This window comes from Trichosurus vulpecula, chromosome X, assembly GCF_011100635.1.
Source record: "Trichosurus vulpecula isolate mTriVul1 chromosome X, mTriVul1.pri, whole genome shotgun sequence".
Taxonomy (NCBI): domain Eukaryota; kingdom Metazoa; phylum Chordata; class Mammalia; order Diprotodontia; family Phalangeridae; genus Trichosurus; species Trichosurus vulpecula.
The window spans coordinates 73,137-96,119 of NC_050582.1; the positions used below are offsets into that span (position 1 = coordinate 73,137).

The following is a 22,983-nucleotide window of genomic DNA, read 5'->3' on the forward strand; positions in this document are numbered from 1 at the left end:
TGAAAAGCTGGCTATTGGCTTTAGGTCAGCTGAGCAAGACTGAGCCGCAAATTAACACAGCGTGGCTGTTAGAGAAACCGAGGAACACAAGTGTCTTGGGAGAAAGGATTTCCTAGTTAACGAAATTGCTGGGAACACTGGAAGGTGGCAGATTTCTGTAGCCTGGCACCTTCAGCTGTCAACCACCATAAATTCAGAATGACTGAAATATTTTGATTCAGAAAGAGCTCTCATAATCAAATTAGAGTAGGGCATCACATCATGTTTATTGGCTGAGTTCTCATCTGGAGAGCTCGGAACAAGGAAAAGCTAAAATGAGGGTTTAAAAATTTAAAAACGCTTTATTTATTAAGTTGGTAATTTTTGTATTAAAAATCTACATGGAAAGTGAGCTGTTCTGTAATGTGTAAGTGGTCCAAAGATTTGAGCAAGTATTTGAAAAATACTTGTTCTGGTGGTTTGTTTCCGCCCAACCCCCCTCAGCAGCTGGCCCTTGTGGCCATCCAGAAGAGGTGCAGAGGTCAGAGGACTAGGCCACCCAACACGTGCACACAGGCACACTCCGACAGAATGGAGGGCAGTGTATTTGCTCCACTTTTATGGAGGGCCGCATTTGTTCATTTTTGTTTCCTGGTATTAATCTTCTTGCTTTTTCATAGGTTCCCCTTTCATCTTCCAGTCCTGCTAGAGGATGTTTTCCTAGTTCTGTTTCACTCTGTATCAGTTAAGAGAAATCTTCTCACACACCCTACAGCCCAGTGTGCCACTTTCTGACCCTTTTCCTCTGTTCCCGGGTCTTTGTTGCTGTGCATACTTTGGCATCTGCGGGTAACCCAGACCCCTCTGCAATCAGAGACATGCAGCTTACTGTACTTCACTCATAAAACTGGTGAAGCTTGGAAACGGCAGTGTGGCTTTGTCCTGGGATTGTTCATCACATACACAGGTCACCAAAGGGAGCCTTTCCCAGCCAACATTCCAGTATAGTGAACACTATCTAAATGGAGCCATTTCCCTATTGTGGCCTTGGCCAAAGAGCCTGGCGCAGCCTCAGATGTTATGTGAGCTGAGGTAGGACTCACTCTCCCTGGGCCTTGCTTTCATTGTTTTTGAGATTATCTGGACATCAAATGCTTTAGTATCCTGTGATTCTCCTTCGAGTACTTTAACCTTTTAGTCTTTTTTGACTCCATGTTTTTGCTTTTGCAGTATATTCCAATGCCTTACAGGAGTCCGCAAACAGTATCCTGTATAATGGGTTGATAGAGGAGTTGGTAGATGTCCTTCAAATAACAGATAAACAGCTCATGGTAGGCTTTCCTCTTTATTTTTGTTTGTTCATCTGTATTCTTGGTGTTCAATTGCTCCTTCTATTCTGGTGCCCTAAAGAAACATAAAATGTCCCAAGATTGAGAGGATGACAGTAACAGATTGTGGACTTGGAACTGGCAAAGACTTCAAAGAGCTTTAGTCTTAACCGCTCCTTTTTCAAGGGTGCTGAGTCACTTGCCACGATGATCCAACGAGAAAGTGACAGTGGCCATGTTCCTGCTTCTCAGTCCAGAAGGCCCTTGGCTTCTGGACAGCTCTGTGATCTCCCTTGGTGGAAGGCAGACCCGCCTGGGGGAGATCTTTGAGTTTTCCTGGGCAAGCCACCAAGGAAGCTTAGTCACTTGTCCCTTTGCTTTTGGTTTTCCCCATGTTGAACAAAGCTTTTGGCTTTTACAAAATTTATATCCTATCATTCTCCTTTTTCCTGTTGTTGTGAGGTTCTTTTTACTTAACTGAAAAATTCCCAAGGGCCCTGCCATTTATGGCTTCAGGTTGAGAAAGGTGGTGCTTATGTGTTTCCTTTGCGTTTCTAGGACATTAAAGCAGCCTCTTTGAGGACTTTGACATCAATTGTACACTTAGAAAGGACGCCCAAACTCAGCAGTATTATTGACTGCACCGGCACGGCCTCCTACCACGGATTCTTACCTGTCCTTGTACGAAACTGTATCCAAGCCATGATTGGTAAGACCAGGTTATCCCCAGACTGACAGGTCCTTTCTGGGAGCACCATTTTCTTTGTATGCCAGCTAGCGATGCCCCCGAATTGTGGGTTTTTCCTCCCTCTCTTTTTTTTTTCCCCATCAGATCCTTCCATGGACCCATACCCTCATCAGTTTGCCACTGCTCTCTTCTCCTTCTTGTACCACTTGGCCAGCTATGATGCTGGAGGAGAAGCCTTGGTGTCTTGTGGAATGATGGAGGCCTTACTTAAGGTATGTTATCTGTTCATGTTGGTGAGAATAGCAAGGCTGCAGGGAGACCTGAGGTGATGAACATGAGGGCCCACTGGGACCCCAATCCAATAATACAAGGAAATCCTCAGGAGTTCGGGCTGTATCCCCCAATCACTGTTCCTTCATTTATCTCAGTTTTGGCTTGTGTTAGTCTGCCCACATGCAGCTTTCTGTGACATTGGTTTAGCGCTTAAACTTCACTAGGTGTACTCCAGAGAGTGCATTTAGGGCTCTGGACCCTGCTAACTAAGCCAGGTTAGCTGTGTAATATTTGAGTCACTTTGCCTTTGGGGGGGGGCTCTCTTCTCATCTGGAAAGTTTAGGGGTTACAGGAGAGGACTCCGGTGATTCTGCATCTGCAGCTGACCTGACCCTCCCATGCTATTCAGCCATGTGTCAATTTCCAATGGAAAACTCTTTGAACTCTGCATAGGTGATCAAGTTCCTTGGAGATGAACAGGATCAGATAACCTTTGTTACCCGAGCGGTCCGAGTCGTCGACCTCATCACCAACCTTGACATGGCAGCTTTTCAGTCACACAGTGGGCTATCAATCTTCATTTACAGATTGGAGGTATTTAGATGTGCATTCCTTGCCCCAGTTAGTTGTACATGGGCTGTTTTCAAGGCCTTTGTCTCATTGCCAGCTGTAGATTCCTCCTTCCTAAAAATGAGCCCTCTTTTCCCTTTGGTTTCTCCCCAAAGTTGCCCACAAGAACTCTCATAATCAAACATTCCCTGGAATTTGCTTCTTCCTTTAATACAGCATGAAGTTGACTTGTGCCGAAAAGAGTGTCCTTTTGTGATCAAGCCAAAGATCCAGAGGCCCAGCACTGCCCATGAAGGAGAAGAAATGGAGACTGACATGGACGGTAGAGTTACTGCTTAGCACTCAAGCAGCATGGACTTGGGGGCTGGGAACTTTGCATACCTGGGGGTCTGCCTGCTCGGCCCCTCTGATTGGAGACGTTGCAGTTGTTGCCCTTTTGCGTGATGTGCAACGCCTCCTTTATTTGTCCTTTGTTCTTGTAGTCACAGAAAGTTGTAAATTGTTTTCAGCTGTTCTGTTGAACATCTCTTGTTGATGTTTTATCAAATGTGCAGTGAATGCACAGCTGGGAGAAAGAATTAACTGGACAGGAATTGAGAGAACAGCAGAAAAGATCTGGGCAGACTAATTGGTATAAGGAGATGTGTCTTATCAAGGTCTATAGTCGTCTTCTAGGAAACCCATGTTGTAGGCACCAGCAAGGGGGGCTGGGGGATAGTGAGCCTTTTAGTACAATGCGAATCAACATAGGAAAGGCCTTGGAAATCCCAAAGGAGAATGTGATCTTTTGGTCCAGGTTAGGGGAGAGGGAGAGAGATCGAGTTCTGTTACACTGTCCTCAGGCCCCATGAAGAGCACAGTCACTTGGATGGAGTTACCACTTTTTAGGAAGGCCTTCATAAGCTGGGCCATGACCCAGATGGCGATAGTCAAGATTGATGGAACTGGGAGTGACAGCCTTTCAGAGTTAAAAGGAACCTCCTTGGACAAATCAATAGTTATCACAGCAAGAATCCCCCTATACCCCACAGTGGGGTCAGGCATCTTCTAGTGTTTGCTTGAGGACCTTGGAGAGAGTCTCCTCCCTTCCCCTCCCACTTGGAGGCTGCACCCTCTCTCCCTAGCTCTTTTATTCAGATGTGTGCAGCATTTGATTCCACTTGCATAGTTGTGTTTGATAGATGCACCACACCCTCTTCACAGTGCCCTGGGGCACTTGTTCACTTTTTCTTGGCTTCTGATACTGTTCCATTATACTATATTCTCTGCTACCTATAATCTGTAATTCCTATACTCTAATCCTGCAACATATGAGAGATGGTTTCTTGTTGGATTTGAGTTGAATTCTTAAATAGTGTTCTCAGCAAGCTCTCCAGTGACTAAAACACATGAGGATTAAGGATACACAGGATTCATTACAATTCATTACAACTTCTGGACCTCCGTTTGGGCTCTGACTTGGGAGTTCTTGTTTCTGCCTTCTCTCAGCCTCAGGCAGTAAGGCATGCCTTGATCATACTCTCTTTTATCTGTTATCATTGTGCCCTTCTTTGCTGACCCAGGTCAGGTGCCATTTCTTCCATGACCCCTCTCTTGTTTTCACTACCTAATGGGATCTCTTCCCCCCTCAGATTGGCTTTAGAGCATCTTGCGTGGATCTCTCATTCTCCCTCTTACTACACTTGCAAATATGTTAGGACGCTCCTTTTTTTCCTTCTTTGTACCCCCAGTTCCATGCACTAAATTTCCCTGGATTGTCATTGTCGCCACATAAGGAACCTGGATATTTGAGATGTTACTGTAATAAAAATCTTGCTCAAACTTCCCAGGACTGCCCTTATCAAACGCTTTTTGGGATGGTCTAAGAATTTCACTATGAACCATTAGAAATTCATTTACAAGGGGTATAGGAATTCCTTGTCTCTGATCTGGCTTTCATTTTGATCATCTGCTTTGGAAAACTTAGTTTTCTACATTGAGAGTTTTCTCTCACTTTATTTTCTCTCCCCCCTCCCCCTCCTGATTTCTTCCTCAGTTGCAGATGTAGCCATGGAAAGCAGTCCAGGCCCATCCACCGCTTCGGTAGATCCCCGACCTGATGTGGAAACAAGGTCCCGGGCTCCCAGCATCAGCGGCAGCGTCATGCTCCCTCCCCGTACTGGTGTGTAGTCTGACATGGTATCACTGGGCACAGCTGCTATTGGTTTGCAGAGGAATTGGTCACTAAGATTGGGGATCTCCAAGCTGTGAGGGACTTGAGGACTCTGGCTATTGGATGCCCTGACCTCAATTTCTAGTTGGATCAGCTGAGGTGAAGACTCTTGCCTGTTGGTGAAGATTTCTTCTCAGTGGCTGTGCCCAATTTCTGCACATCTATATCCATCAGTCTTTTCTCCTGTCAGGGCACATTGAAATCCTTCCAACTCTTCCTAAGCTCATCTTCCTAATATACTCCCTTCAGGGCCAGGACACTTGTTGATAAGCCTCCTTAGTACAGTTATTTAGCAGCTCACCTCATGCTCTGTATTTGATGCATCTTGAAATCACAGAACGTTAAGAATTTCAAAGTACTTCAGTGGTCCCACAGGGGATCCTCAACCTTCATTTGAATTTCTCCATGAGTGGAAAACTACCACCCCCAAGAGGCTGCCCATTCCACTCGAGGCCAGTTCTGATGGTTGGGAGGTTTTTCTTTGCATTAAAGTTTCGATCTGCATCTTTCCTTTCCCCCAAGTATTCCTGGTTCTACCTTCTAGTACCAAGCAGAAAGTCTTATTCCTCTTCTACGTTGACTCTTAGGGATTGGCTCCCCTAGCCCCTTTTCCAGCCTAAACAATCCCGACATCTTTCACTTGACCCTAATATGGCTTGGATTCAAGACCCTTAACCCTCTTCATGACCTTCCTCTGATTGCTGCCTGGTGTATCAGTGGCAGTCTCAAACAGTTGTACCCAGAACTGTGAGTGCCTTTTCTAGGTGGACTCTGGCCAAGGCAGACTAGAGGGCATAGTTCTGGAAGCTATATGGCTCTTAAACTAGCCTGACGGCATTAGCTACTTGGCTTGCCATATCATAGTATTGCCAAGTCCACTCAGAAGCATCACCGCCATCCCTATCTTGTGCTCGGGAAGTCAAATAAAGAGACCGGACATTTTTCCTGCTTGACTTTTGTCTCATTAAAATCATATACTTTAAGGTGTCAAGATATTTGTGGATTCACTATGCTGGCCACCGAGCTTTGTGGCAGTTACCCTGCGCAGGTAGCTATCCCTTCTAATAAGGAGTGAACTACAAGGGGGAAGCCATTTCAGTTGATCCTGTCTGTGACAGAATATGTACTTTTCCACATCCACAATTTCTCTGCCCTGGACGTGGTGGGAGGGCCATTTTCTCAGTCTTCCTTTGCAGCCAAGCTTAGTCCTTAGAACTAGTTCTGTGTCATTTTTTACATTACTGCCCTCAGGTAAATTGGATCTCTGTAGCCTTGCTCTGAACCCTTTGAATTCTGCTCTTGGGAAATTTTGGGTACTTGTCTGACAAGTTCACAAACTCTCAGAGAGTGCTCAGTTCTCCTCAAGGTTCCCGTCACTGCTGTCCTGTTGGTAAGAATCATCCAGAACAGAATTTCCCCCCGGTTTCTTCTCCAACTATGTAAGGATGAAATTCTCATTGCAGCTGCTTTTGGCCTGGACAGTGTCGTTTCACTTGGACTGTGTGCACTAGTCGTTGAGTACCTCATGTGTAACCAGTCTCCTCTTGTTTGCCTTTGGCAGGAGTCCAGTGCATTCCTCAACGTGCCGCACTTCTCAAGTCTATGCTGAACTTTCTTAAGAAAGCCATCCAAGACCCAGCCTTCTCTGATGGCATTCGTCATGGTAATGGCTCCACTTGAACCGGATTGTCTTGGTGGGCACTAGTGACTAGAGATCCCCAAGGGTGGCTCGTTTCCAGTGATTGATTAGTTTGCAGCTGTTCTGAGGCTGATTTCAGAGACTTCATCAAACATCAGAACGAACCGAAGTAGAGTCAGAGTGGGGGCTTACACTTGGAAAGTTATTCAGCTCCTCATGTGAGGATCACTATGGGAGGGAGTGTGGCTAGCTTGGCTGTCCCCTCAGGTGTTGCTTGTTTCTTCTCAACCAGCTTTGGGCTCTCAGTGTAGTGAGAGCGTCAGCCTGGATGCCAGTGGTACTTTGATTTGTGTTTAAAGACAAGAGAAAACATAGGGAAGAGTATTGGGGCCGGGAGACGGGAAAGTCTCAGTGAATTCATGGCCTCTGAATTGCTTCATCCCCAAACATGAAGCAGCACTGGGCTGAGGGAACCAAGCTAAAGGTAGCCCTGCACTGCCTTTCTTTCAGTGGGGGAGGGGGAAACAGCAGGGAAGTAGAATGATGTTCACAGAGAAGTTGGTACTGTGGAATTGGACTGAACTTGATGCTTTTTACTCTCTCTGACTTTAGAGGATGATGGTAAATACCTACTATTTGTTTTGTCTTAGTGATGGATGGCTCTTTGCCTACCTCGCTGAAACACATCATCAGTAATGCCGAGTACTATGGGCCTTCGCTCTTTCTGCTAGGTAAGACAAGTTGGTACCTGATAAGACTGAATTTGGGTCGTCTTTCCTGGGAGAATTCATAGTCCTGGCCATTTTGCATTATCGGATTTAGTGCTGGAAGGACTCTTCAAAGAGTTTATCCCTCGGGTTTGTTTTGTTAAATTTTGGTAATAAAACATAGAAGATATTGCTTGACTTTTAAAAATAGGTTTTTTATTGAGGTCTTTTGTTTCCATATTGTGCCTAGGTTTCTCCTGTAACATTTCTAATCCAAACAGCTGTCTCTTATAAAAATGAATTTTTATGAAATTCAGCAAAACCAAGCAATGAAAAAATCTGACATTACGTGCCATGTTCCATACCTGCCCATTCCCTTGTTCTGTGTTTTAGTTAGGAGGGGTTATCTTCTCCTATTACTTTTTTCAGGGCCAAGCTTAAGTTTTGTTCTTTGTAATTTTGCATCATTCATGTGTTTTAAATTTAGTTAAAAATCTTTCAGTCAGCAAAATCTGCTTTGTCTTCCCTCTCTCCCCCAACCTCTCCCAGTTGACAATGAAAGAAAAACAAAACCGTTGTTTCCAACACATAAATAAGCAAAACAAATTTCAGCCTTAGCCATGTCCTAAAAAATATTTGCCTCCTTCTGCGTTCTGAGGCATTCAGCTCTCTATCTGGATGTGGGGAGCAGGCCTTGTCATGAGTCCTCTGAATTTGTGCTTCTTCACTATGATAATCAGAGATCCTAAACCTTTCCTTACAATATCACTGTTAGCATACAAATTGGCCTTGTGGTTCTGCTCACTGCCCTCTGCAACAGTTCATGCAAGTCTTCCCAGGTTTCTCTGACACAACCCCCTTCATTGTTTCCTACAGCACAATCATATACCATTCATTCCCCAATTGTTGGGCAACTCTCAAATTGGGGTTCTAAGAGGTAGAAATGTTTTGTACCTCCCTAGAGTTTGTTTTGCTTTGGACTAATCCTTCCCTTAATCTTTTGTTGTGTCCAGCTCTTCACTGTTCACTCTTCACTTGGATTTCCCAGTCATTTTGACTCTGGTGAATTTTCTACATCTGTTTGGAGGAACTCAATATCCTGCTTCATGCTGCTCTGCCATCTTGGCATCCTTGAATTCACTTGTTTGGTTGAAGTCATTGACTTGACTGTTTTCCCTGCTCTGCATGTTTTCCCTTTGAATTAGCATTCATTGGATTCAAATCCTCAGGTTCAAATTGTCTCTGGGAACTTCTTTAATTGAGTAGTCTGTTTTTTATCTTTGTATTCGTCACCGACATTTCCCAAAGGACCTCTCCACCTCTCACTGTTAGGGTCTTGACCAGCAAGTTGCCCTATCTCAGTACGCAATGATGAGGCGGGAGCAAAGATGGTTATAACTCTGATTTATTGGAAGCCATTATCCATATTTATAGGTTTTTGCACTACATAAGCAGAAGCAGGTGTTCAAGGGGATGAAGGCATGGGAAAAAAAGGGATGTGCTTCAGTAATGTATTCTTGCACTTAGATTAGATGTAAGTAGCGATATCTGGTGGGAAGAATCTGGATTATTATAAACTATATTGCCTACAAGTGTATGGGAAAACTAGGGTTGTGGTAAGGTGGTTTCCATAGGAGTATGGGAACAGGAGGGGAGTGCTATTCCACAGTGACAGGAAAGGCTGGGAACAGGAGGGGAGTGCTGTTCTACAGTATCTGAAGAGGCGTGGGAAGGCTCGGGCAGGATACAAACTGGTATCAGACTGCATGAGCTATGTGAGGCACGGGGCAGGATGCCCTTGTAAAGTATCCAAGAAGTTCCCATTAATTAAAGCATGTTTGTGTTAGGCACTGGTTCAAGAGCATTAGGTAGTGACCAGCTGGGTTCCTCCTACTGGGCTTGTGAGTCCTAGGTGAATGGACTCTGCCTGCATGAGAAAGGATGGCTATCAGAGCAAGAGGGGGGGCTGTTAGGGGGGCTGCTAGGGACGAAAGTCTTTCCTCCAGGCGCCTACCGTTCCAACTCCTACTAAGCCTGGCTGGTATTACCCAGGAAACAGGCCAAGTGCTAGGGTCTGAGCGGCCCCGGGGTCGACACTAACTCCCTACACTTCACCTCTTAAGAAAGCCATTTCTTATAATAAGAAAAAAAATCTATGAGGAAAAAAAAACCCAAATGAAATGGCCTCTGATGACCTCTACCAAATTGGCTGAGATGGTGTATAATTAGGTGCCTTTCATTTGGGACATTGTTGTCAATTTTGTTTGTCACATTCTGGGATCTGTTTATTTCACTTGGTTCTGTATTTTAGGATAATTCATTGTTTCCTTCAGAATTTTCTTGTTAAATGAAGAATTTTGTCATTTGTCAGGATTTGGTTTGTGGATCTGAGTGCTGTAATTTCTGTTGGTAATGTGGGTATGAATCAGTCAGTCTCTCTGACAGACACGGGGAAATACCCTGGGGCCAAAAAGCCCTCAGGGAGGTTCCAGCCCCCTTGTTAGGAGATAGCCACCTGTCCCTCTGTTTTCCCATCCTTTGATTTTCATTTATTGGGTTTGTTGGGGTTTTTTTTGTTTTGTTTTTTGTTTTTTTGCCTGCAGACTATAGAGTAACTCAGTTGCTGATAACCAGGCTGAGAGTTATCACTTCAGCTATTTGCTTGTGGGCTGTTCACCCCTCCCTGAGCTTTGGCTTCTGAGCTTTCAGGTCATCCGAGCAGTTCTTATCAAACACTTTGACTGTTGCCAGTCTTGCTGTGCTGGATTCTCAGATTGATTCACTCAGCAGATCCCTAGGAGCAGGGCCCCAAGAGGCCTGGGACAAGGCCTCTCTTAAAAAGAGGAGGAGAAGCAGAAGAAAAATAATGGCATGGTTAGGATAGAAAAGGGACAGAGACTGACTTAATGGCGAAAGTCAGTTATGTTAAGAAGAGTCTTATAAACCCTTCGAGGTGTATTGAGGAAGGCAGCGAGCTTGGAAGAGTGGGCTTGTGCTGGAGTTATCAGATGGCTTGTCTCAGTTGTCTCCACTGTAACATGGGGCTATAACACAGAACCTAGCTTAGGGTTGTTGGAAGTATCAAATGAGATGTGATTTGTAAAAAGCACTTAGCACAGTCCTTAGCACAAAGTAGTCACTCTCTACAAAAGCTGCTTCCCTTCCCTTGTTTTATTTGATCTCACTTCTTCCAAACCCTTCTTTCCTCAGCTACTGAAGTGGTCACTGTGTTTGTGTTCCAAGAACCCTCCCTCCTGTCCTCTCTGCAAGACAATGGGCTGACCGATGTCATGCTACACGCCCTGCTTATCAAAGATGTAAGTGCCCCTTTCTCACACCTGAACTGGTGGGCTTTGTTCCTGTTTTGATTCCCCAAGACACAGAGTGTTCCTCAGGGTGCCCCCCAGGTTCCATATCATCTTTCTTTTTCTCTTTGGAGGTTCCTGCAACCCGAGAAGTCCTCGGCTCCTTGCCCAATGTGTTTAGTGCACTGTGCTTGAACGCTCGAGGCCTCCAGTCCTTTGTGCAGTGTCAGCCTTTTGAACGTCTCTTCAAAGTACTGCTTTCTCCAGATTACCTGCCAGCCATGCGCAGGAGGAGGAGTTCAGATCCCCTTGGTGAGTTCCCATTGTCAGCGTCTTAGTGGAGCATGGCCACTAGGTAGAGACCTGTAGCCACACCCAAAGCTGACTTGGTTTTCCACATTTGGCAGTTGGTTGATTGGTTCGATTTCTTCTTCTCCCACCCCCCCCTGCCAATTTTTGAACTTGTCTTTTAATATTAAATTCATTTCCAAATAGATTATTCTCTTTTAGTTGTAATGAATGAAGATTTAAAACAAAAACAAAAAAAAGACTTTTTCTCAGTTTGGTTTCTGAGATGCCTTTTCTGTCTTTGAGCTCTTTGGGCATTTCCCCAAATGCTGGGATCTCAGGCACAAAGGCTATCGGCATGGGTTTACTCACTTTGGGTAATTGCCATTTTCTTTCCCTATCAGTTGGGCCACTACGCATGTCTGAGTCTGAGCCTGAGCCTCAGCAGCCTTGCCTTTCCCATTTGGCTGTGGAGTGAGTTCTTTCCACAGAAGTGTTGGGTTCACTCTTTCCTGATTGTCCCAAGTCTATCATTCTGCTTTTCCCAACTGTTTGTTCATCTCTTTTGGCCACTTGCCTTCTGGTTTTTGTCTCAAAGACTGATTTGTGTTGATTCCCTATGGATTGTGGAGATTAGACTGTTTCTTATCAGAACTGTTGAAAGCCAAGACTTTTTCTCTGTTGAAAGTTTGCCTCGAGTTTGTTGCTTTAGAAACTTGTATGTAAATTATTCATTTGGTCCTTTGTCCTCTCCTAGCACCTAGTTCTCGGGTGCATTGGGATTGTCTTCTAAGGTTTTTAGGGTGTAACTTTGGCATATTGCATCCCTTTGGAGCTGAAGATGTTTGTCGAATCCTAATTTTTGTCCAGCTGCTTTCGCATTTTCTGAGCAGTTGTCAAATGCTGGGAGGGAAGGGGTACGGTCCTTCCCCTGAGGACATTGGGCACTTGAGTGGATCAGAGCGCATTTGGGTTTTGAAACTGTTTGATTCTTGTTTCTCTCATTCATTTGACTTTTAATCAGTACCAAAGAATTTTGATAATTACTACTTTGTCGAGTAATTTGCTATCTGGACGTACTTTATTTCCTCATGTTAAAAATTATTTTCTGTGACATTCTAGTCCTTTTGTGCATCTAAATCAAGGCTTCTTGACCTTTCCTTGTGGGTTAAGGCACCCTTTGGCAATCTGAGAAAACCTCAGACTGATTTTTTCTCAAAATGATGCTTTTAAATAATTCAAGAAAATGCTACATTTCAGTCAGAAGTCAGTGAAAATTAAGAAGTATCCAAGTATTAGAGATCCTCCTAGGGTTCCTGAATGCCCTCAGAAAAACCCTTTCCCTAAAGGAATCTTGATATTACTTTGAGTGTTGGGGCTGCTAGGTGACACAGTCAGTAGAGCCCTGGAGACAGGAGCGCCCCCCCCCCCCCCAAAAAAAAAAACATAAAAATAAATACAAGCTTCTGTATAAAAATAATTATAAAACACTCAAAAAAATTTGAAAGTATTTTGTAATTATTTCATATGGTATTTGTATAGATCTCCATTTTTTTGTTGCTGCTTTAAATGGACTCACCTTTTGACTTCCTCACCCTATTGGCACTAAATAGCTTGATGATTGAGCTAAAGATCTCTAAACATCTCATTTGGGCAGGGTGATAGCCATTAAATGAAGGTGAAATCCGGCCCTCCTGGTAGTGTCTGGAGACACCCCTTCTCCCTGCCACTGGCAACTTGGTGGCCAATGAAGAGGCTCCTCCAGTGCTAACTTCTGCCTTTGCCCTTCTCAGAAGTGATGGGCTTCTTGTTGCTTAGCACTAGAAAGATGGGAGGGGAGTGCTGTCTCTAGCCAGCCTAGGCCAAAAGTGTGATGCAGACATTGCTCTCACTTCTGGGCTTCCATTCTAGAAGGAGCCGATATCCACTGACTGGACAGCTGAAGGGTTGGTCACTGTTGATCTTTCCTTAGCCAGTGTTAATGATCTGCTATATAGATTCAGCTAAGTTTGGTGCAGCACTAGGCACAGCCATCAGTCCCTAACGCAGCCCACCCGCAGGCAGGCATGTGCTCACTTACAACCAGTTGATGGCCCGTGTTGGCCTTGAGGGAGAAATGGGCCCATTTCTGGTCCCCTTTTCCCTAGGCGATACTGCTTCCAACCTCGGCAGTGCGGTGGATGAACTGATGAGGCACCAGCCTACCCTGAAGACAGATGCTACAACTGCCATTATCAAGGTAGGAAGCCACTTGTGTGTCACGCTAGAGGACATTCTTTGGTAAGCTGTGTGTACAAGACTCCACATAACTCAAGGGTGCTGAGGGCCTAGGGAGAAGCCGGAACTGAACTCTTCTGAATGATCCCGATGATGAATTTCCCTCCTCCTGATGAGGAGCCTTCAGGAAAGGAGGAAGAGAGTTAGTTGTAAAGCAGTTCACCCTTGTGCTGACTTTGGGCTTGGCAATGTGTGTTTTATCACCCCTTTGAGTTCTTGCATAGGACTTTCCTTGCATGGTCTGTGAATCCCAACTCCTCCCTTTTCCCACTCGTCACTCCTCTTTACTAAGTGGCTCGGCCACTCTCTAGAATTTGTCACTGTGCATCACATTCCGTTCTTAAAATTCAGGACTTCAGCCAACCCCAAAAAGCCCATTTCCACATCTCCAGCAGAACACACAGAAGAGTATCCGATAGGAAACTCAACATTACCCCTTCCTGCTACCTGCTTTAGGGCTCTGTATCTAACGCAGTCCCCACATTATATTTCCACTTGCCCTTGTGGTTGTCTGTGCCTCCTGCATGATTGGCTTCTGTGCATTTTACCAATCGTTTGTTATTCCTGTCCCCTAGTTGTTAGAAGAGATCTGTAACCTTGGAAGGGACCCCAAATATATCTGCCAGAAGCCCTCCATTCAGAAGGCAGACGGTACCAGTACAGCTCCTCCTCAGAGAGCCAACCATGCTGCAGAAGAGGCATCCAGTGAGGACGAAGAAGAGGAGGAGGTGCAGGCCATGCAGAGCTTTAATCCCCCTGCGCCAAGCGACACCGACTCAAACCAGCAGTGAGTTTCTCCAATGCCTTCAGCTTTGTCCCCCACTGAGGCCAGCTTTTCTCACTACGTGACCTTCTTTCTTTGGAAAATTATTTGAAGGTCTCTCCCACCTATTGGATGCTGATCCTCTACCTTCCAAGGTCAGGTGCCATCTTTCGTAGAAAGAGGGTGTGAAGCTGAGCAGGTCATCCAATCTCATTGTGGGAAGGGCTTAGCATCCATTCAGTCCTTCAGCCCCCAAATACCGGAGGCTGCTCAGTTAACCTAGTGTGGGAGGGGGCCACCTGTTTATCCCAAGTAGTTCCTTGGGGACCTTATCTCATTGGAAGAAGAGGCAGCTGGATGGGGAGCAATGTTGTTGCGATGCTCTTTTGCCTACACAAGTGGGCCCTTTTTAGAGAGCTACCTGGAGTGTCCCATGTGCCCAAGTCAGTTGGTCTCAGAAACAGGGCTTGAATCAGGTCTCCCTGAATTGGAAGCTGGTTCATAGCAACCAGGCCATGCTGCCTCCAGTAAGATCCTCTATTGCCAATTGTAGAGAGAATAGATGTGGGTGCATAGAGTTGTTGCTCTCTAAGTTCAGGGGAGGTGGAGTATGGGGGAAGGTGCCAGGAGAGACAAAGGACATCTGGACCACCTGCTTGTAGTAGGCCGGAAATGGACATGCCTAGAGGCAACAGCGCAGATGTCTTGAATCCACTGGGTATCAGAAATTTGATTGAGAAGCATTTTTGGGGTCATTTCAAAGTGTTCACTTTTCTAAAAGCGGGAGAAGAAACCTTTGCTTAGCAGCAAGTCTTAAGCTGCTCTCTCCTTCTGGCCTCCCATAAGGAAATTGGAGTTGCCTGATATGTCACCCTGATTCTTGGAACATGGTTGCCTCCCAGTTAGTACTGGGGGAGGGACTCTACACCAATGACTTCCAGATTTTTTTCTCCAGGCCTGTTAGGAAGCACATAGTTATTCCAGTCACTTGTGTTAAGCATGAAGCAAAGGGAGGCTCTCCAGGACGTGACTTCCTCTATGTAAATTTAGATGGCAGTTTGCTCAATGAAGGTCCACGGCCTCTGCCTATGCTAGAATGTCCTCTGGTGCATTCCTGATCAAGCCTCATACCCATTTTCCATACAACTCACTGTCTGTGCCAACTTGGGCTGGACAAATGACTCACTGGGTTTTTTCCCCCATCAGAATTCAGTCTGGTAGGTTTTCTAGATTGGAGGGATGAGGAGTGGGACTGTGACACAGGCTCATGATCTTTCCAATTACTTCAACAAAACTCCTGTACAAACTTGATAGATGAGCCCCACGGGAGCTTACCATGTAAAGCAGTCTAGAGGGCCTGGGACAGAACCCTGGGGCCTCTGGGGTTAGAGGGTGTGACCTGGAGGAGGAGTGTTTTAGCAATTGGGCGCGCAGCTGTTGTGGGGGTAAAAGACACAACACGAGCCCAACGACAAGAATGCTCCCAGCACAGGGTTTTTCGATCTGCTTTACTAAGGAAAGTAGCATTAAGGAGTTAACAATCTTGCTTTAATCCAACATAGACATAGAAACTCAATTAGTTCAGGAGGAAAAGCCAGCACCCTGAACTTTAGAGCAAGTACAAACAAGTTACAAACATATACAACATAAACAGACCAAATCACAATTCATAGTTACCAAGAAACCATCAACATCTGGGTTGAGGCTCAGGGTGGCTCTTAGAGCGACTGCCCAGAGTCCCACACTAACACACCTCCAGGAGTGAGAGCCTCAAGCAGATAGCTCTGTTCTCTATTTTTATACAGTCTTCGGACCTCATCTGAGGGAACAGAACTTGGGTGCATTGGTGTTGGCTCTGGTCTTAGCAACTCCCCTTAGGGCCCTGAGGGTTTCATGCCCACATGGGCTTAGCACCTAGTAATTAGGGATTTGGGCCTGGGACTTTGTACCTAGTAAGGCTCAAGCAAAGACAATTAATTTAGCATACTAAAACAGTAAAAAAAAAAAAGTCCCAACTTAATTAATATTACAAGGAGACAGAACAGAGCAAGAGTGGTCAGAGAGGGAGGAGTGAGTGACCCACAATGTCAGAGGCCACAGAGGTCAGGGGAGAATGAGGATGAAGAAGAGATCACTGGCAACTTTGGAGAGAGTGCTTTGAACTGGTGGATGAGGGTGCAAACTGGATTGGGAGAAGGGATTGGAGGCACCACATCAGGGCTCCAAGGAAGCTTTCTCAAGCTTAGCTGGGTAGGGAACTCTTCAGAGCATGGCATAGGAAGTTGTGGGCATTCAGGGTCAGAGAGAAAATGCTTAGATTATGGAGCTGCCAGGCTGGGGCCTTGCTCAGGAATAGTCACCGCTATCTAGAAAGGGTGCGAAATTGGGCAAGGAGGACAGGGTTGCTTAGCGATAGGAGTAGAGGAACAGGCCAGAAGTGGTGAACAAGGGACAGCAGTGCAGCTTGCCAGGGAAGCAGTGTTCTCTCCGTGGATCCAGAAAATGAAATGAGAGGAAAAGGAGAGGTTTCTCTGTTCTGGAACATATGTGGTGCTTTGGAGTGGAGCGTTCCAGCAGAATTACCATTCAAATGGATGGCTGGGATGAGGAGAGCTTTGTTTTGCAGGCCGTGGCCTGATTGAGCTGTTTGCTGAATGTCACTTCCAGGCTTCAAGACGTCACCATTCAGCCTAACAACAATCACCTGCTCGTTCATTTTCTCCAAGTTTGGCTGGTCCTTCCAACATTCTGCCTTCCCAACTTCTGTGACCTCCCCCTTGGCCACATCCATATATGCCCTGCATGGTTTGGTTGGTTTTTAAATCTGTAGAATATAAGCTCCTTGAGGGAAGCGAGGGACTTCATTTCTGTGGTTTATGCTGTGGCTGGGACATTACAGATACTGACCTTCAGCTGTGGTGCTCCCTTCTCCACCCCTCTTCATTGGTCTTTCTGTGGCCAACCTCTAGGAGAATTGGAATACTTCACCTTTGGGTTCATGTCCTGGTGCGTTCTTGCTTCAGAAAATAAAAGAGTTACAAAAGAAACCAGTTTCATTAAGATACATGAAAACGAGGTTTTTTTGAAGGAAGAATGCAAGAAAGAGCTGAGAGAGGCCTGATTCCAGACCCATTTGCAGTGGGCCCCACACATCCCTTTCTGTTCTGTTTGTGTGTGCCTCAGCCGTACTCTTCCTGCTGGCCACAGGCATCTTCTGGGCCGAGGTCGTGGGGCCTGCCTACGTCTGCCTCTTAGATCAGAACTTCTTTTATGTAGTTTCTGGTAACCCACCCCCAGTAAAGTTGTCCTGCTTACTTTGTGGCTTAACTGCTATCTTCTTAGGGGTATTTGAACATCTGTTCTGTTCACTGATGCCCTCTGCTCTCCTCAGATTTTTCTGTGTGACTTTCACCACCCTCCTCCCTTCGCCTGTGCATGCATGTGTGTGCATGCACATCCATGGGTGCACAGGTGTTGCACTTGATGAGGTTTAGGGTTTTTTCTTTGGCTTGTACTTTCCCTAATTCTCCCTGCCTCGTGCCCCCCCCCCCCACTTTTTTTCTCTTGAACTTGATTCTTTATTTTGTACCCAGCTATGTGTAGCCACATTGTTCCACCTTGCTTTGTCCATTTCTGGTAAAGCATCTGGCTCATCTGGTGCCTGTTCCTTCTATCCCTTCCTCCATCTTTGATACTATTCTCTCTATGGACCCCAGGTATGAGAAATAGTAAGTCCCCTCCACCCCGTTCTTCTTTCTTCTGTCTTCATGAGTGTCTTTGTTCTCTCTCCCCTCTTCTAACCCAACCCACCCTTCCCCAGGGCCTGTCTTTCTCATTCCACTCCTTCAGTACTCTTTGAAGACCTTGAGGATCTTGTTTCTTCCTCCCTTGGTAGAGTTTTAGGCTGGCCTCATCAAATCCTTCTGCTACTTTCCTACTCAGCTCTGGTCTTTCCGTCCGGAATGTGTGATATTTCTTCTCCTTTACAGGCCCATTCCCTCTCCTCTATGGGACACTTAGATTTCATGCTCATAATCCCATATCTTGAGCCTTTGGAATATTGGATGCCAGTTCACCGTACCCTCTCTGCCAGGTTGGGGGGTGTGGCACTCTGCCCTTTCAACTTCCTGTGGATGCCTGCATTGGTTTTTCTTTGTTAGGAACTCTGGCTTTAGGCTCTGATATCCCTGGGATTTTCCTTTGGGGCTTGAAGTGATAGGTGGATTCTTTCTGTCTTTGCTTTGCCCTGTAATAGCTCTGGGTAATTTTCATCTATGATTTCTTGAAATAGAGTGTCCTGATTTTCAGGGAGTCCAGTGTTTCTTAAAAACTCAATGTGACCTGATTCCCAGGTTAATGGTTTGGGTTTGGGTTTGGGTTATTTTATTTTATTTTTTTTCAAATATATTTACTATATCACACGTTTTCTCCCCCTCCTCCCCCTTCTGTTCGATCTGTTCTGAGGACTAGCTTTTCTGTCTGGACCATTAAGACTTGTTGCGTGTTTTGCATACATGATATCTTTGATTCTCACAATAACCCTGTCTAAGTAAATGTTATTATGACCCTCCTTTTACAGATGAGGAGACAGGCTGGGGGAGAGAGGTTAAGCATGTCCAGAGTCCCAAAGCCACTGGGAAGTATCTAAGGCCCGCTGTGACCTTGTCGCCCTCTTGGAAGTCCAGTGGCCTGTCTCCTTCCTCACCTCAGCACCATCTGCCCAGCCCAGTTTTCAGCACAACTGCTTGGCTTTTCCCAACTTTCCTGAGAGCTTTTTTTTTCCCTCTGTTGCTTTGTCTCTTTTAAGTACCTGTGTTGTCCATGGCTTTGTTCTTTTGAGGTAACCTCTAGCTCTACTCTCTCCTGCTGATCATTGTTTTCTTTATTTATCTCTTCCATTTTAGGTCCTGGAGTGGTTTTTTGTTGTTTTGTTGTTTTTGCCCAGGCCGGGCTCCCTCTCTTGCTGGGCTTTCAGATAACCAGATTAACCCTTCCTGGCCCCACCCTAACTTGCCAGTGTTCCTCCAGGAAACTCCACCTCTCAGATTGAAGCTCCCTTGGACCTTTGAGAGTCAGAGTGCTAGATTTCAGGGCCCTTAGGATAGAGTCTTCCAGACTTCTCCAGGGTCCGCCCCTCTTTGGGGCTTTTTGACCACCTCCAGTACTGGTGAGGCAGGGAGAACCTGCCACTTGGGGGGCTTCTGGATGTAGAGTAGATGCCACATGCCCCTGGCCCCTCTCTTTCTCACCCACAACCTTAAGTTACCCATGTCTGCAAATCTGTGTCTCAGTCTAAACCTGTGGTCCTTTACCTGTCCCCCCAGTTTTTGTCCTCATCCATGGTATAGAATCGTAATTGCTCACTAATAAGAGGAGCTCCTAAATCACTCAGTTGCTCTCTGTCTTTTCCATGAAGATCATCCTGTACCTTGTGCTTGAGTCTTTCAGGTCAACGACCATGTCCCAGGTGTCCTCATTCCATCCTTGTTGCAATGATCATTCCTATACCCCAGTTTGTGGGAGCCGTTTGCCAGTGAATGAACATCTGCTTTGTTTCCAGGTCTTGGCTGCCACAGGATTGCTGCTGAGATGATAGGCAGGTTTCCACTGCCTCTCTTCGAGCTCTTCAGAGTGCCAGCTGGTAGTCCTACTGGACCATTCTCTTTATCCATTGGCTCCTTCTCTGCTGCCAGCAGATAGGCCCAATAAGAAACCTTTGCTTGAATCTGCAGATCGTGTCATCATCCCCATCTCCCTCGCATCCAAATTCCTCCAGAACTCAATCTGCACTCAGCCTTTCTCGCTTCTTGCCTGGCTTACCTTTGAGCTTTCTTTAAAAAAAAAAAAAATGTGTTTGCTTGTTCCCTTTTCATCTTTTCCCCCTCACCTCTTTCTCACTGTTTGCTTTTTCATTTCCTTTCCATTATCCCTTGCGGTGAGAAGAAAGGCAGTTCAGTAAAAAGTATCCGACACATTTATTCATCAAGTCTAGCTGTGATCCTTTGAACACAAACGTGTGCATTTAGGGTTAGGGTGTTCTCTCTGTCTCCCCCTACCCCCCCTCAACCCCTTCACAGAGAAAGGTAGAAAGGAGCCTTTTCTTGACTTTTCTCACCTTTCTTGAGGTCCAGACTTCGGATTCTAATTTGCCAGCGTTCAGTCTGGGCTTGGTCTTCATTTCTTTCTCTGGACTCCCATCATCAGCCTTTCTGTGCTCCAGAGCTCATTAAGCACCCTGCATTCACTGAATCTTCTTCCTACTTGCTCACATCCCCCATCAAAGAGCCCAGCATTTGAGAGTTGAAAGGTTCCTTAGTACTCAACTAGTCCACGCATACCCAAAACGAAATCTCCATGAGAAATCAGCCACTCATTTCCCATTGAGACATTCTCGTTGATAAGGAATTTGTTTCCAGCTTCAAGCCTCTATTTGCATCTTCACCACTCTGGCCACTGCACTCTGGGGCCATGCAGAGTGATTCTAAGCTAGCTGCCCTGGGAATGCTTCCTATTTCTCCTCCCTTTCATCCTCAGTCTTCTCTTTTCAAGGAGCAGCATTTCCAGTTCCCTCCCGTGAGCCTCCTGCCGTGGCTGTCAAACTCCTGGCTCTCAGCATCCTTCTTTCACTGGTGTCCAGACCAGAACTGAGAAGAGCATGGCTGGATTCTTTCTCTCTTACTTCGTGTTTGCCGTCACATCCTGCTGAAACAGCAAACTGGATCAGAGTCAATCACCTTCTCTCACTCTGTATTTAGCTGAAAGGCAGACCTTACTACCATCCTTTGATTCTTCCTTTCTCTCTACCTCTCCCTCATCCTCCATACCAAAGCACATTGCCCTCTACCAGACCATCCTCACCTTTACTTTGCATTGGCGCACTCAGCTCCCACTTGGTCTCTGCTTTCTTCTTCTCACCACTGGCTTGTCTGCCCAGCTCTGACCATGGCTCCCTTTTGCTTCTCTTGTGTTTGACATTCGAAGCCCTCCACAGTCTGGAGCCAGCCTCTGTTTCCAGCCTTTTTTCCTTTTCCTCTTCCTCAGTCTACTCTACTCTCTAACCAAACTGTCCTTCATACCCTCTGTCATATACAATGTTTCATCTCCTTCCTCCATACCTTTAATACCAACTGGTCCTCTTGCCTTCACTTTTCTCCTTCCTTAACCTCTTTAAATCCCACTCAGTGAAAGATTTCTCTCAAGTGGCACCTACTATTGAAGGTCTTTTCTGATCCCATGATTCCTTAGTTCTTCCTCTAACCCTCCCTAGACATTGGGCTCAGATAGAAATAAAAGCAAACATTTCTTGCCCTCAAGGTGTTTACTTTTTAATGGAGGGGTGTGGTAGCCAATGAAGAGCATTCAAGCCTGACACTTCTTGGCCTGGTGAATGGGGCTGTATCAGAGTAGTTCTACACCGATGACAAAGTAATGATGATTTGATCCACAGGTTCATGATGGGGGGGGGGGGGCGGTGCCAGGAAAAGGAGTGAGCAACGATACATTATGGGCTGGTAAGGTGATTGGCAAGACAGGCATCAAGATAACAAGGCCCCAAGGGAGGGTTCATTCCTGAAGTGAAAGGGTGACAAACTTTAGGCATGGTCTGTGGTGTGTCAGGGTGATTTACAAGACTCCCAATTTTTGGGGGGGGGGGGGGGCAGGGCAATTGAGGTTAAGTGACTTACCCAAGGTCACACAGCTAGTAAGTGTGTCAAGTGTCTGAGGCCGGATTTGAACTCAGGTCCTCCTGACTCCAGGGCCGGTGCTCTACTCACTGCGCCACCTAGCTGCCCCAAGACTCCCAATCTTTAATAAAACAGTGCATGTATACATAGGGAGGATAACGTTCTATGTCAGGGCTGTCCAGGGTGCAGCCTGCCTGTGTTTACTATGGCGTGGAAATTGACATAAATGATTTAAAGCATTTGTGTTGACTTCTGTGCTTGTGGTGGACAAAGGCAGGCCTCATGGGGGCGCACGGCCCGTGTTTTGGACAGCCCTGGTCTACGTATATAGGGGTTGGATGACACAATGGCTTGAGTAGCTGGGGAAATCTTGTGTCTTCCTAATCTTCACCAAATGTCCATCAAGCTTGACTCTTCATTCCCCAGTTGGTAAAGATGTGCTGATCCTTCGGCATCCATTATTACCCCAGGGTCCTGGGCATCAGTTTAAGTCCAGTGGTTCAGAGCCCAGCACGAGTGAGAGATCACTTTGAGCTCCTCCGGTTTCTGACCAGTTGTGGGTTGTGGTATGGGGAGGCAGGCAGTCTTGGTCCTCCTTACTGAGCATCATTGGCAGGCTTGTCCACAGCTGTTTCTTTGGCAACTCAATCTAAAGCTTTCTCTTGCCCCTTCAGGGAATGCAGCCCTGCAGATCATTTTTGGTTCATTGAGCATCACTTTCTTGATTTTATCATGCATGTCCACATTTTGTTTGATTCACTTTCTCCCCATGGCCCTGGCCTGCTCCTTGCTTTGTTGCATTTTGACCTTGGTGCCTCTTTGCCAGGCAGCTGAAATGGCCAGATGGTTTTTGTTTTGTGTAACGGTAAGAACAACAAGCAGTTTGGGGGAGGGGCCAGGAAGGAAGCAGAGGGAGGTCGGGAGAGTTGGAGCCTTGGCACCCTTCTTCCAGTCTGTCTGTGGAGAAGTCCATGTCTTTGTGGCGGGAATATTTTACAGTCCTCCTCTCCTTCCCATCTGTGCTAAAACCTGAAGCAACAACATGCTGTAAGGTACTGTGCTGTGCGCATGCACAAACACTTGTGTTTCATTTTTCCTCCCTTGAGAAGGACATTTGTAACTTTTTCACTATTTATTCCTTTTAAAAATATTTTATTCCTATTAGTAAAAAGACTTATGATCATTTTTGGAATAACTCCACGATTCCTGTTGCTAATTGTTTTTGAAGTTTCTGTCTGGATTAAAGTGTGGTTACGACAGTTTCTCAGT

At 45.9% G+C, this 22,983-nt stretch overlaps 1 protein-coding gene across 1 annotated transcript in view; it reads left to right on the plus strand.

Annotated features, from left to right (window-relative positions):
* Positions 1-22,983, plus strand: part of HUWE1 (HECT, UBA and WWE domain containing E3 ubiquitin protein ligase 1) — a gene marked incomplete at its 3' end in the record, with an annotated part of 93,124 nt that overhangs the window by 35,939 nt on the left and 34,202 nt on the right. The window contains 12 exon segments of the mRNA XM_036740106.1: positions 1,210-1,310; positions 1,866-2,016; positions 2,140-2,267; positions 2,722-2,862; positions 3,055-3,160; positions 4,874-4,999; positions 6,612-6,713; positions 7,340-7,420; positions 10,607-10,713; positions 10,836-11,013; positions 13,137-13,228; positions 13,842-14,053. Coding sequence (XP_036596001.1) covers positions 1,210-1,310; positions 1,866-2,016; positions 2,140-2,267; positions 2,722-2,862; positions 3,055-3,160; positions 4,874-4,999; positions 6,612-6,713; positions 7,340-7,420; positions 10,607-10,713; positions 10,836-11,013; positions 13,137-13,228; positions 13,842-14,053 — 1,525 coding nt within the window.